General features: G+C 40.3%; 1 protein-coding gene across 1 annotated transcript in view; it reads right to left on the bottom strand.

Annotated features, from left to right (window-relative positions):
* CDC42BPA (CDC42 binding protein kinase alpha) overlaps positions 1 to 15,800 on the bottom strand; it is a 270,725-nt gene that overhangs the window by 88,963 nt on the left and 165,962 nt on the right. The window contains exons 16-17 of the mRNA XM_047076475.1: positions 11,725 to 11,972; positions 2,748 to 2,853 (exon numbers count right to left, since the gene is read on the bottom strand). Of these exons, the coding sequence (XP_046932431.1) occupies positions 2,748 to 2,853; positions 11,725 to 11,972 (354 nt within the window). The remainder of the gene's footprint in view (positions 1 to 2,747; positions 2,854 to 11,724; positions 11,973 to 15,800) is intronic.

Genomic DNA, 15,800 nt, shown 5'->3' with positions numbered 1-15,800 from the left:
TGACTGCACTTACGTAATAGTATATATATAAACAAAATCTGGAAAGGAACCTATAAAATTACCATAGTTGTTTTGTGGTGAGATCATGGGTTAACTTTTATGTTAATATACTCCACGTTTTTTATAATTCTGCTTTTTTTGAAAATAGTGTGATTTAAAACCAAGACAAAAATAATATTTTTCCTGACTGGAAAATCATTTACTTTCACTTCCTAACATATATGGCTAATTTTATTTGCCATAATTATCTTTAAAAGAAAAATTTTTTTATGTTTTTTTTTTGGGGGGGGAGAGAGAGAGAGAGAGGTCAGCAGGTCAAGAGAGGTCAAGCAGAGAGAGAGGGAGCCACAGAATTCAAAGCAGGCTCCAAGGCTCCGAGCTGTTGGCACTGAGCCCGATGTGGGGCTCGAACTCATGAACTGAGAGATCATGACCTGAGCCAAAGTCGGAGACTTAACCGACTGAGCCACCAAGGCGCCCCTGTAAGAAATTTAGCAGACTTCTGAAAATATCAACACACTTTCTTTTGATTTCCTTTAAAATTTTAGTTTTTAGAGTTTAAAACTGTGCATGTGAGAATCTCTTCATGAGATTAATTATGTAAGTTTGAAAATTAACCTAAGAGTTGCCTTCTGGCTTCTATACCAGAAGTTCTGTTTGAATCCCTTCACTGGGTTCCAGATGGAAGGGCTGGAACAATGGCAAAAGTACTCTGGTTACTCCTCCTGGCAAAAATACACAGTTCGAACCAAACCAGAAAATGAATGAACAGAAGAAACAGTGCAGGTGCTCAGGTAGGTGAACCGACAGTTAAGGAGGAAGAAAGCAAAGGCTGAATAAAAACAGCAAAAATTGGGAAGGGGCTTAAATGGTAGCAGAACCCAGGTCTGTCTCTACCGCTCCAGGAATGAATATTTCCTTGTTATCATTTGTCATTAAATATTTGCCCTCAGAGTTCTACTCCTATCCTTCATCAGAGCTTTCACGTTAGTAAGAAAAGGTAACATTCTATTTTTACAAGCTTCGGGGACAAGCTTTTATTTTTATCCTCCACATCTCATCAAAATCCAAAGAGTATTGCTTAAAAATGAAATATGTGTTTCTCGTAAAGTCAACAGAACTTTATGGTTAGTGATGAAAAAAACCAAGGAGTGAATACAAGATTTGATCTACATTCAATTTGATTGTTTCTCAATTTTTCTTGAACTGTATACATTTTCTACTAGAAACTACATGAAGAGGCCTTCTAGAGTTTAATTACATTTCTTACCTCAAGGTAACTCTTAAGAGAATCTTAAATTCTCTCTTATAGACAGAAATAGTGTTTTACTTTACAGTCGTTATTAGTCAACACATGAAAAAACAATTATGTGACTTAAATTTTATGGGGATAAAATTCAAAAGTTATTAGTTTTATTTAAACGGAAATAACGAAAAGTCACACGGTAACTTTCACATGCTCTCTGTACTCTGAACAAAACACTCATACTACCTTTGGGCCACTTCCCACAGAGTTTGTGTACATTCTTTCTCAAGTAGTTTTCAACCGAACAAGCAAGGTCATTTTTAAATGTTTAAAAAACCGAACAGTCATGGGGTAAGTAGTGAAAGATACGGAACGCAGTGGAAAACAGAACAAAGAGCCTCTCTTTTATGACTATTTAGTCATGGGCTTTCAATTCATGACTCTTTCAGTCATGGTCATTATTAGTTACTGGAATAATTAATAGTTGAACAAAATATTTTTACGGGAGGAAAATCCTAGAAATCACTATAAAATACAATTACCCAAACGTTCTCATTTAAATGTAAATATGATTACTAAAACATGTGGATAATATTAGGATTTTTACAACTGTTTGTTAGGAACTGACAAAAGAAATGCAAAAGGATGGCAGTTCAAAAAATCTGAGCTACTAAATGGAAAAACATTCCCTTTATGTATTTGAAATTTCATTCATAAATCTGGCAGAGTCTAAGTTTAATCTATGGTTCTGTTCTTTACTTGAGCTACAGAATTTCGGTGGAGCTTCGCTTTTCTTTGCTTTGCTTTTCTTTCTTTCTTTCAGTGTTTATTTACTTATTATATATAGAGAGAGAGATTGAGAGAGTGAGCAGGGGAGGGGCAGAGAGAGAGAGAGGGAGACAGAGAATCCCAAGCAGTCTGCACGCTGTCAGCACAGAGCCCGGTGCAGGGCTCAAAACCACAAACTGTGAGATCATGACCTGAGCCGAAGCCAAGAGTCAGATGCTTCACCGCCTGAGCCCCCCCGGGCGCCCACAGGCAGAGTAGGTTTCTCTGGATTCCTACCCACCAAGGATATTATTTCTAGCTACAGGTAGTTCTCCACCATGAACATGAAATCATGGTTGTCAAACCCGCCCCAGTTTGGCCTAATTGTTCCTGCTCTTGCCAAGGGCCAGCTTAACTTCGGCAGCCATGACAGAGTTAAGGGACAAATATGAGAGGAAAGAGTAAAAAGAGAACAGATGGAAAGTGAAAGAAAGAAAAGAGGCTCAAAAAATAAGAGGGATGAAGAAGAAGAGGGGATAAGCAAAGCCGTATCCAGAGCCCCCGCACGGACGGGTGGAAGGAAGCCCTGCCTGCACCCCACAAGTAATCCTTGTGTATAAGGAGGGGTACTGAGTCTCAGTTGTGCCGAGTATAAGACCAGGCTACAATTTCTGTCACCGTGCTGGACGTCCAGAACCTGCTCAAGGAGGGGAGAGCAGATTGTAGCACTCACCTTATCAAGTTCACTTGTCAGTTTCTTATTTTCTTCAGTTAACAACACTTTTTCTCTTTCGTACTGTTGTTTGAACTCGTTTTCAAATTCTTCCCTTTCACTTTGACTAACACAATTCAAAACAGAAGAGGAAAAAAAGGAATTGAGTCAGAGGTGAAACGACTTCCCAGACTGGCTGCTGTTCCACATTTTACTCTGAAAAGTCGCACCATCTTGAAGGTGCCAAGTCCCAATCCTCCCCCTTAAAATTAAAAGTTACAATCATTTCCTTTTTATTAATAGATCTGTCTGCCAACATCTACTTTGTTTTCCACTTGAAACTCTGAGGAAGGCATCTGCGATCTGTAGCTTTCATGACTGTGCTCACGTTATGTGGCTGCACACAGACCACAAAGTATGGGCAAAGGTGGAGGTCAGGGAAAGAGGGGGACAGTGGGCGCCACATGATTCCTTCTCGGCTCGAGAGTGCTAGCAAACCCTCAGTGACATTTCCAACAGTCCTCTCAATATATTCAGCCCTTCCTCTCAGCCCTTCCTTCCTTCTTCCTTAAGTACGTACCTACCTACATACACACATATGCATGCACACACAAAAAATTTAATATTGTAAAACTCATTTATTTATGTTTATTTATTATTTTTGAGAGATAGAGAGAGAGAGAGAGACAGACAGTGTGGGCGGGGGAGGAGAAGACAGAGAGGGAGACACAGAATCCGAAGCAGGCTCCAGGCTCCAAGCTGTCAGCACAGAGCCCGATGCGGGGCTCAAACTCACGAACTGCGAGATCATGACCTGAACTGAAGTCAGATGCTTACCCACCCAGGCACTCCTATACAATTTATTTAAAGAGATAGTTCTGAGGGGCACAAGTGATTCACCCTTAGAGGCAAAAAGAGTTCTAACAGACTTTGTACAAACCACCAAAGAGAGAAAGGGGAATCAGTGTTCAAACATGGAGCTGCTATACAGATGAAGATCTATCTATCTATTTTTTGTTGTTGTTGTTTAGAGAGAGTGCAAGCACAAGTGTGTGTGAAGGGGAGAGAGGCAGAGGGAGAGACAGAATTTTAAGCAGACTCCACACTGGGCATGGAGGGCACCCAGGTGCCCCAAAGAGGCTTATTCTAAACAACCAATGGGTCCATGAGTAAATAAAAAAGAAATAAATTCATCAAAAAATACATGGAGACAAAGGACAACGAAAACGCAGTGGTCCAAAATCTTTGGGAGACAGCACAAGAGGTTCTAAGAGGGAGCTATCCAGTAATAAATGCTAACTGAAGAAACAAGAAGCTCAAGTAAACAATCTAACTTTTTACCTCAATTAGAAAAAAAGACAAATGAAACCCAAAGTGGGTAGAAGGAAGGAAATAAAGAAGATCAGAGGAGAAATAAATGACACAGAGGGGCGCCTGGGGGGCTCAGTTGGTTAAGTGTCCGACTTTGACCCAGGTCATGATCTCACAGCTCGTGGGTTCGAGCCCCGTGTCGGGCTCTGTGCTGACAGCTCGGAGCCCGGAGCCTGCTTCAGATTCTGTGTCTCCCTCTCTCTCTGCCCCTTTCCCGCTTGTGCTCTGTCTCTCTCTCTCAAAAATAAATAAACATTAAAAAAATTAATAAAAAAAGAAATAAATGAAATAGAGATTTAAAAAAACAGAAAAAAACAACAATGAAACCAAGAACTGGTTCTTTGAAAAGATAAAACAAAATTGATAAACACTTACCCAGACTCATCAATAAAAAGACCCAAATACATTAAATCAGAAACAAGGGAAAAACTGACACTACAGAAATACAAAGAATCAAGAGAATTCTATGAAAAATTATATGCCAACAAATTGGACAAACTAGCAGAAATGGATTAATTCCTAGAAATACACAATCTTCTAAACTATATCAGGAAGACACAAAAAATCTGAATAGACCAATTACTAGTAACAATATTGAACCAATAATCAAAACACTACCAAAAAATAAAAATCCAGGACCAGATGGATTAACATGTGAATTCCACCAGACATTTAAAGAAGAGTTAATACCTGTTCTCCTCAAACTATTCCAACAAACAGAAGAGGACAGAAAACTTTCAAATTCATTCTATGAGGCCAGCATTATCCCATTACCAAAACCAGACAAAGACACCACCAAAAAGAAAAGGAAAAGGAAAAGGAAAAGGAAAAGGAAAAGGAAAAGGAAAAGGAAAAAGGAAAAAGGAAAAGGAAGAAAGGAAAGGAAAGGAAAGGAAAGGAGAAGAGAAGAGAAGAGAAGAGAAGAAAAGAAAAGAAAAAGAAAGGAAGAAAGAAAGAAAGAAAGAAAGAAAGAAAGAAAGAAAGAAGAAAACCACAGGCCAATATCCCTGATAAACATAGATGCAAAAATGTTCAACAAAATATCAGCAAACTGCAGTCAACAATACATTAAAAGGATCATTCACCATGATCAAGTGGGACTTATTCTGGAATATAAGGGTGGTTCCATATTCACAGATCAGTCAACATTATATACCACATCGACAAAATGAAGGATAAAAATTATATGATTATCTTAAAGGACACAGAAAAGGCATTTGACAAAATTCAACTACCCATTCATGCTAAAAACTTTCAGCAAAGCAGGTTTAGAGGGAATATATCTCAACATAATAAATGCCATATACGAAAAACCCACAAATAACATCAAATGCAATGGTGAAAAATTGAGAGCTTTTCCCCTAAGGTCAGGAACAAGACAAGGATGTTCATTCTCACTATTTTGATTCAGCATAAATAATACTGGAAGTCCTAGCCACGGGAATCTCACACACACACACACACACACACACACACACACACACACCATGGAAAAGAAGAGAAGAGAAGAGAAGAGAAGAGAAGAGAAGAGAAAAGATGTAAGAGGCACCCATACTGGCGAGGAAGAAGTTAAACTGTCACTGTTTGCAGATGACATGATACAATACATAGAAAACCCTAAAGACTTCACTAAAAAAAAAACTACTAGTAGTAACAAATGAATTCAGCAAGGTTGCAGGATACAAAATTAAAACTCAGAAGTCAGTAGTATTTCACTAACACACTAATAACAAAGTAGGAGAAACAGAAATTAAGAAAACAACTGCTTTTATTTTTTTTATATATATATATGAAATTTATTGACAAATTGGTTTCCATACAACACCCAGTGCTCATCCCAAAAGGTGCCCTCCTCAATACCCATCACCCACCCTCCCCTCCCTCCCACCCCCCATCAACCCTCAGTTTGTTCTCAGTTTTTAACAGTCTCTTATGCTTTGGCTCTCTCCCACTCTAACATAGCAGCACTCTCAACAATAGCCAAATTATGGAAAGAGCCTAAATGTCCATCAACTGATGAATGGATAAAGAAATTGTGGTTTATACACACAATGGAATACTACGTAGCAATGAGAAAAAAATGAAATATGGCCTTTTGTAGCAACGTGGATGGAACTGGAGAGTGTCATGCTAAGTGAAATAAGCCATACAGAGAAAGACAGATACAACTAATTTTACAATTATACCAACAAGAATAAAGAAATACCTGGGAATAAACTTAACCAAGATGGTGAAAGACCATTTTGTACAAATGCTAATTTGTACTCTGAAAACTAGGACGGATGCTAAAGATGACACAAATGGAAAGATATCCCATGTTCATGGATTGGAAGAATTAATATTGCTAAAATGTTCCTACTAGCCAAAACAATCTATAGTTCAGGGCAATCCCTATGAAAATGGCAACAGCATTTTTCACAAAACTCGAACAAATACTACTAAAATTTGTACGGAACCACAAAAGACCCCAAGTAGCCAATGCAATCTTGAGGAAGAAGAACAAAGCTGGGGGTGTACTACAAGATTTCAAGCTGTGCTACAAAGCTGTAGTGATTAAAACAGTTTGCTACTGGCACAAAAACAGACACCTAAATCAATGGAACAGAGATCCCAGAAATAAACCCAAGCTTACATGCTCAATTAATCTATGACAAAGGAGGCAAGAATATACAATGGGGAAAAGACGGTCTCTTCAATAAATGGTGCTGGGAAAACTGGACAGCTGCATGCAAAAGAATGAAACTGGGCCACTTTCTCACACCCTACACACAAAAAAACCATCAAGGTGAGACCTGACAAAAATACTAACAGAGAGCACAGGCAGTACTTTCTCTGACACTGACTGGCCATTGCAACATTTTTCTAGATATGTCTCCTAAGAAAGGGAAATGAAAGCAAAAATAAACTGTTGGGGCTACATCAAAATGAAAAAAAAAAAAAAACTTTTGCACAGTGAAGGACACCATCATCAACATGAAAAGGCAACCTACTAAATGGGAGAAGATATTTCCAAATGATGTGTCTGATATGGGGTTAATATCCAAAACATATAAAGAACTTACATAATTCAACAACAAAAAACAAAGGAGAAGAGGACCTGAATAGACATTTTTCCAAAGAAGACATCCAGATGGTCAACAGACACGTGAGAAGATGCTCAACATCATTCACCATCAGGGAAGTGCAAATCAAAACCCCAGTGAGATATCACCTTGCACCTGTCAGAATGGCTAAAATCAGAGAGACAAGAAGTAAGTGTTGGCAAGGATGTGTAAAAAAGGGAATCCTTGTGCACTGTTGGTGGGAATGCAACTGGTGCAGCCACTGTGGAAAACAGTATGGAGGTCCCTCAAAAAAATTAAAAATAGATATACCGTGTGATCCAGGAATTCCACTGCTATTTACGTACAGAAAATGAAAACACTAATTTGAACAGATATATGCACCCTTATGTTTACTGCAGCATCATTTACAAAGCGAAGATATGGAAGCAACTTCAGTGTGTGTCAATGGACAAATGGATAAAGAAGATGTGTATACACACATGATGGAATATTACACAGCCGTAAAAAGGGATGAGGTCTTGCCATTTGTGGTAACAGGGGTGGACCTAGAGGGAATCAAGTGAGAGAAGCCAAACTGAGAAAGACAAATACCATATGATTTCACTCATATGTACCATCTAAAAAACAAAATGAATAAACAAACAAATGAAAAGCAGAATGAGACCTATAAAAACAGAGAACAAACATGGCTTCCAGAGGGGAGCGGGTGAGGGAAGCAGGGTGGGGGGTACAGGCTTCCACTTATGGAATGAATAAGATAAAGAAATAAAGGGCACAGCACAGGGAATACAGTGATACTGGAACGCTGCTGTGAGGTGACAGATGGCAGTTACACTTGTGGGGAACACAGCGTAACCAATAGAGAAGTTGAATCGCGTGCTGTACGCCTGAAAGAAATGTAACACTTGAGTATAAGTGTCAACTTATACTTAATAAAAAAATTTGTAAGGAACGCTTTATATCTTAGCAGTAAATGAAAGTCAATATGGATCTGTTCTGGGTAATTTCCTATGACTGATCCCGAGTCAACCGAGAACCTACATACCGGCTGATTTTAAAAATGTGATGTTAAAAATCCCTTCCATTACTACATTAGTGAGTGTAAATGAAATTGTAATTTATTTTATTTTATTTTTTTTCAACGTTTATTTTTGGGACAGAGAGAGACAGAGCATGAACGGGGGAGGCGCAGAGAGAGAGGGAGACACAGAATCGGAAGCAGGCTCCAGGCTCTGAGCCGTCAGCCCAGAGCCCGACGCGGGGCTCGAACTCACGGACCGCGAGATCGTGACCTGGCTGAAGTCGGACGCTTAACCGACTGTGCCACCCAGGCGCCCCATGAAATTGTAATTTAAATGCTAACTTCTGGGAAAAGAAACCATTTTTGCTTGTGTGCAAGCAAATATGCCACGTTAAAAAATTATCTATAGTCAAAATATGAAATTCAGTCACGCTTAAGGATCTTTCTTGATTCAGAAGTAACTCCAAGCAACGAACAATGACAAAAACATGACAAAATACAAAGAGGCCTTTCAGAAAAAATGTGTACACAAACAAACGGAGTAAAATTTCTGTGAAATTATTCTTGCTTTTTCCCACCAGCATGGAACAGAGCAGAAGTCTCTTCCATAAGAGAACAGAATGAACAGTCTCCCCTAAGCCCTAGATCACATTTCATTTTCCAATTCTCTGCCTTCTCGCTCATGGGAGCCGCCCGGAATCCCTGAGTCTGCTGTATCCCTTCCTCATCGCCTAGCTGCTTATCACCACACAGAATCTGGCATCTGCTGCGCCACCGCCTCAAAACCCTGTTGTCCCACATTTCTGGTTCCAATCGCTCTCCTCCTAGTCTTGGTTCCCGCTGTGGGGTTTTTGCCCCTCCTGTTCCACGGAAATTGTTCTTATCAGAGTTACCAACGAGCTTCCTAATGTTAAATTCAATGATCATTGTTTGGGCCTCATCTTACTTAATTCATACCTCATCTTGTTTAACGTATAGACAGACTCGATATGCTTTCATCACATGGTCTCCAGGACACCAAATTTGTTGGGTCTTCTTCCCATCGTCCTTGCTGGCCACTTTGCTGTTTCTTCCTCATTAACAAACTTCCAAAGATCAGAGCACGCCAGGGCTCAGTGCTGGACCTTTGTGCCATCTATACCAACTGCTAAGGGATCTCAAGTAGTCTCACTGCTTTAAATACCATGTGAGTGATCTAATACTCCTAGGATTTTATTTCTAGCCTTAAAATCCAGCTGATCTGTCCAACGGCCTATGTGACATCTCCACGTGGGTGCCTAATACACATCTCAAACGGAACTTGTTTAAAATGAACTCCCGGTAATACTCTCATCCCCAACATGCTTCCCTTACCCTGTTCCTTTCTAAACGGTAACTACATCCTCCTAATTGCTAAAGCCCCAAACCTCAGCACCATCCTTGGTCCTTCCTCTTCCCTTCTCATCCCACGTCTAAACCATCAACAAAAACCAGTATCTTTACTGTTCAGGAGCACAAGAATTCCAATGTTTCTTACCACCACTTCTGCCCCCACCCTGGGCCAAGTCACCACCCTCCTTTGCCTGGATTTCTGTGGCAGCCTTCTACAGGAGTTCAGGGCTTTTCTCCTCTTATGGAAGTCAGACTTTTTTTTTTTTTAATGTTTGTTTATTTTTGAGGGAAAGAGAGAGAGGAGAGGAGAGGAGAGGAGAGGAGAGGAGAGGAGAGGAGAGGAGAGGAGAGGAGAGGAGAGGGGCAGAAAGAGAAGGAGACAGAGGATCTGAAGCAGGCTCTGTGCTGAGAGCTCAGAGCCTGACGTGAGGCTTGAACTCACGAGCCATGAGCTCATGACCTGAGCTGATGTCGGATGTCTAACCAACTGAGCCACCCGGGCGCCCCTAAGTCAGACTATTCTTAACCAGCTAGTCAGAGTAACCCTTTTAAAACACAACCCAATATCTCAATTTTCGACTCAAAATCCTGCGTACTCCCCGCATCAGTTTTCCTCAGAGTAAATAACCAGAAGTGACCTGCTATAAAGCCTTACATGATCTGGCCCCTGTTCCCCCTCATACTCCTCTCCTAAGATTCTTTCCCCTTAAGTCTACTTCGGCCACACTGGTCTCCTTAAACCATTTTTCTTAATAGACTTTACTTTTTAGAAAAGTTTTAGGTCCATAGCAGAGATTTCCCACTTACTCCCCGCCCCCAAACACGGTACAGCCCCCACATCATCATCCCCCACCAGAGTGGAACATTTGTTACAGTTAGTGAACGTACATCTGGCAGGTCGTCATCACTCCAACTCCACAGCTCACGTTAGGGTTTGGACACGTGCATAACGGCATGTGACCATCACTGTAGCATCACACCAAGAGACTGCCCTGGACATCCTGTCCTGGCGTCCTCCCGGACATCACATCCGCCCCCCTCCCCCAATCCCTGGCACCCACTCATCTTTTTACTGTCTCCACAGTATTGCCTTCTCATTATTTTTTTTAACAGGCTGTTCTTCACATAGAATGTTCTTCTACATCTGCACAGATGCCCCCACTTTCTCCAGTCCTTCTCATCGCAATTTTTCCAGACCAGCCTCTATACACAATTTAATTGCCCCCTTAATGCCTCATGGCCCCATCCTGTGCCTTATGTTCTGTTCCTGGCATTTATCATTACCTAACATATTCTATATTTTACTTATTTTGTTTACAGCCCTTCACCTGGCTAAAGGAAAGCTCCATACGGACAGAGATTTGTCTGTCTGTCCACTGCCACGTTCCCAGTGCCTACAATACTGCTTTACCCACAGCAGGTTCTAAAAAAGTCTGGCTGAGCGAATGTACCAAACTAAATAAACTTTGGCTTCCAATAGAAGTTGAGAATGACAACAGCACACATCCGGCTGCCTAAAATCCTGGCACTTTCTCACACCTGGCCATTATGGCACCCAGGTTCTGGCTCTCCGGGACCTTCTGAGCCCACACGCTTCCCCCACCTGCCCGGTCAGCACCTGCGGTCCTGCTCATCTCTCGCTGCCAGGTTCCTCCTTGCCATCTGCTCCCGCCTGTCCCACTCCACACGGGACCACGAGTACCGCCCTGTCACCTGCCTTCAATGGCCTCGGCACGAAGTCCAAATTCCTTCCTCCTTCGTGACCTTGCCTCCACTTCCCTCTCCAGCCCCGCTTCTCACCCTCTCATCTGTGGCTCCACCGTAGCGAACAGCCTTCATCTTCGGAACGTGCCCTGTTCCCCTTTCCCTCTCCATCCTGGCACTTAATGGACTCCCTTCCACAGTCAGGTATTTTCTCTTTCTTTGGTCTTGGCTAGAATTTAGTCCAAAAAACCTAGACATACCAAAGTTACCTCCCGTGCCTCTGCGAGGGCTGCACCTGCCCTTCTGCTCACACTTACACCATCCCGCTGGTTTCCCGACCCCCTGTCATCCTCGGGTGACTAATCTGGACTTTGGGATACGTGTACTGCCTGCGTATCTCCGGTCCCTGGCACACTGCAGGCATTCAACAGATACTGACGGGAGGGGTAGATAACTCGATGCTTACCTCTCTCTCCTGTTTTTTTCCAATTTGTCTTTCAAAATCAAAATTTCCTTGTTGAGAGCAAGTTGCTGGCCTTCTGAATCATGAAGTTCTTTCTTCAGGTTTTTAATTTCATTGGCGTGTATTCCTTCTCTTTTAGACAATTCTTCTTCATAAAAGATACTTTTCTTTTCTAAATCAGTCTTTAGTTTGGTGATCTCTTGCTGATGTTCTATGCTGCACAGTCCTGGTGAGTAACTAATTTGTTTTTGCTATAGAAGTAATAACAAAAAATTGGTTCATCTATATGAATAACAAAATGCCAATTATAACGTCTTTCTGTAATGCAAAGAACTGTTCATATAACTGAATGTTACTTTTGTACATCATCACATAAAACAACTTTCTTTATTAAGGCTATTAACCTTTTGCCAGCCTTATGTTGCAGATATTGTTCTCCGTATATATATTCCCTTATTGTTGTCGTATTTTACAGCCTTCTTCCTACCAAGATTATATATTTATCTATAACTTCCATTGGCACTTATATAGTTATTTGCTGATATTTAAATTTCTAATTTATACACAATTATTGCTGGTGTATGGAGTGAGGGAAAAATCTAACCACGGCTTATTTCTGATGTGGAACCAATAAAGGATTATGAATATGCAAGTGTCTTTAGAAGAGACAAATCTGGGGAAGGGAATGACAAAGCTAGAATGTACACAAAGGAGAGAGAGGGGCTTCTCCAATGGTCCAGGGAGAAGGACAAAGGTCTAATCAAACATCTTCACAACCACTGGAAAAAATGACAGTCTCTTGGCATTTAGGTAGGGCATTAGGGATGAGAAATTTAGCCAAAAGCCACCCTTTTAGAAATTAGGATAAAATGTCTTCTCAGTAATAAGGTGAAAGGAAAATGCAAAGTCCAAAGCTTCTTCTGGACGGTGGCTAAAGGGTAAAGAGAACAGAGATGATGACTGTTTAAGACCTCCTGAGCTTTGTAACTTTTCTACGACTTGGTTATAAGCTATCTATTCTCCCAGGTGTTCAACAATAAACCTTTTAAAACCCAAAGGACCTACGGGTATACGTTTAGTGACAGCAGGGAATCATGCCCTAGAGGACAGTGTCTCTTGTTTTTGAAAACAGTATTAAAGGCAGAAAAACTGTGAACAGCAGTTGATTTAAAGTTGAAAGAAAACTATCCTAACTTCTTCACATTGGAGATACCTACCTTTTTTTCAAAACAAAAACAAAAACACAAAACCAAAGACATCCACTGGGTGGGAGAAATGTCTCTGGGGTATCCACTGGAATTTTTAACTGTTTACTACAAAACTACTCACGCCGTGCGTGCCTCCCACATGCAAGACCCAGATTCCAGCAGTTTCTGGGGGCAGCCTGGCGCACACCGCGCTGGGGAAACTGGGAAGAGCCGCAGCAAGTCAGATTCTGGCGCGTACGCATCTCCGCAAAACGATGCCGAGATTGACATCTGCGGCACTGACCGCTTACCTCTTCATTTTCAGAGTCCCCTCAAGAACATTTCGGTCTGCTGCTCTGTTTCGTACAGTTTGCTGTTGGCAGAGCAGCAGCACGCGCTGAAGTTTCGAGCAAAAACTACCCTGACGTCAAAACCTACCAAAGATACCACCAAAGAAAGTCATGGGCTCAAGTCACTTGTTGATAAGGATGTCAGGAAAAAAAAAAAAATCAAATCAAATGCCAATGAAGTAGGGGTGCCTGGGTGGCTCAGTTGGTTGGTCGAGAGTCCGAACTTCGGCTCAGGTCATGATCTCACGGTCTGTGAGTTCGAGCCCGGGTCGGGCTCTGTGCTGACAGCTCAGAGCCTGGAGCCTGCTTCGGATTCTGTCTCTCTCTCTGCCTCTCCCACGCTCATGTTCTCTCTCTTTCTCTCTCTCCCCAAAATATATAAATATTACAAAAAAAATTTTTTAATGCTGATGAAATGAAACCGTATATAAAAAAGACACTATCTACCACAAAAGAACACGTCTTCTTGCAGGTATTGAAGGTAATTTAATATTAGTAAATTTATTAGTAAATGCAAAAAAATTGCATTACTTTAATGGATTCCATTAAAATAAATCCGTATGATAATCTCAGTAGGTACCCATGCCCAAATGTATTTGATAAAATCCAATACCAATTGCAAATACCACCCCAAGTCCCATAATAAAACAAAAAACAATAAAGTAATTCTCCTACCTTAAAAAGTGCCCCCTTTTCAGCTATCAGACAAAGTAATACCTACTGGTGAAGCACCAGAAATACAAAGATTTAGAAATAATAATAACGGAAAGGGTGCCTTCCATGATCTCTTATGTAGTAGTTTTTAAATATTCTGTTTGACCAAGGAACGTGTGCAACAGTCACAAGAAATTATTAGAAAGGAAAGTGACAAAACCACTATAATTTCCATATAATTGTTCGCCCAGAAAATGTAAATAAATCCATTAAAAAGTGGCAGAACTGCTAAAGCTGAGTAAAGCAACTGCATTTAAGATAAACACAAATCAGCAGTACTTCCGGAGAGTGGAATGAGCAAGAATAAAACATAGCAAAAAATTTCACTGTTTTAAAAACAATCAAACAAAAATGATCAGAATCGAATACACACACGTGAGGAATAATAGTAATTTATCTGAATATTACATGAAGAAAGGACAAGTCTTTATAACAGACCTTAAAGAAGACTTGAAACAATATAGAAAAATACCAGCTACGTGAAAAAAAAGATTAAATGCATATGTACTTAATATTTATCATATTATATTCCTTGTAAATATAATTAAAAAATTAAATACGGGAAATGACGCAGGGGTGGCAGGTGGAGACAAAAGTTCCCAGTACATAGGAAAAATACACTTGGAAAAATGCCAAAGAAAATCCTGGAGGAAAAAAGGAGTAAAGAGGGAGAGAGAAGAATATTCTTTTCAGATATTAAAACATACTATATAAATCTTATTTTTAAAAGTTTTATTTATTTTTGAGAGAGACAGAACATGAGCAGGGGAGGGGCAGAGAGAGAGAGGGAGACACAGAATCTGAAGCAGGCTCTAGGCTCTAAGCTGTCAGTGCAGAGCCCGACACGGGGCTCGAACTCATGAACCATGAGATCATGACCTGAGCCGAAGTCGGACGCTTAATCGACTGAGCCACCCAGGCGCCGAGTTAAATATTTTTAGACCCAATAGAAACGTGCAGGAAAAGGCAGAATTACATGCTTAACAAACTGTGAACAAAGGATAAGCCAAGCTTTGAAGCAATAAAAGAAACATTGACGAAAATGAGAACAAATCTCCTGTAATTTGAAAAGGAAACAAGACCAAAATTAAAGGGCAAATGATAAATTCATAAATAGTTGTGGAAAAACTAAGAAATATGCTTTCTCGCTATGCAAAGGGTTTATATGAACTGTAAGAGAAAAATTCAGACTATAAAATTAAAAAGGGAAATGACTTAAAGCAATAATCCACAAAGAAAAAGTGATTAATAAACAATCTACTAATAAAGTAAGAAATGCCTCTTATACTTGCAACAATTTGTGGCCCGTACCAAGTGCCTCGAAGTGATTTGACAATTTCATTTCTAGGTATCCGTTCTAAGAAATAATATTTAAAAAAGCAGGGCACAAAAGCGTTCATGGTAATACTGCAAAAGTGAAAGATAAATATTTAATAGCAGAGGATTGAATGACTGGATATTTTTCCATAATCATGAAGATTGTTTGTGATAGTTACGTAACGAGTGTAAATGCTTGTGTTGTACTTTCAAGTGAAAAATCCATGTGTTAAAGGTTGAATCGTGTCCTTCCAAAATTCATGTTAAGGCACTAACCACCACTAGTATCTCAGAATATGATCATATTTTAAAATATGGTCTCAAATACCGTCTGATCTGACCTATGTGCAATCTAATGGCGGTTGTCCATGGCTGGGACAGTGAGGGAATGGGGAAATGTGGGTCAAAGGGTACAGAAATTTCACACATGTAGGATGAATAAGTTCTGGAGATCTGACGTGAAGCAGGGTGAACACAGTTAACAATACTGTATCGTATACTGGAAATTTCT

The sequence above is a fragment of the Lynx rufus genome, unplaced genomic scaffold (genome assembly GCF_022079265.1).
Source record: "Lynx rufus isolate CCGP_SWC_20201006 ecotype Redwood Valley unplaced genomic scaffold, mLynRuf1.p SCAF_15, whole genome shotgun sequence".
Taxonomy (NCBI): Eukaryota; Metazoa; Chordata; class Mammalia; order Carnivora; family Felidae; genus Lynx; species Lynx rufus.
The sequence above is the reverse complement of the archived record's forward strand: the minus strand, read 5'-3'. Positions and strand labels throughout refer to the sequence as shown.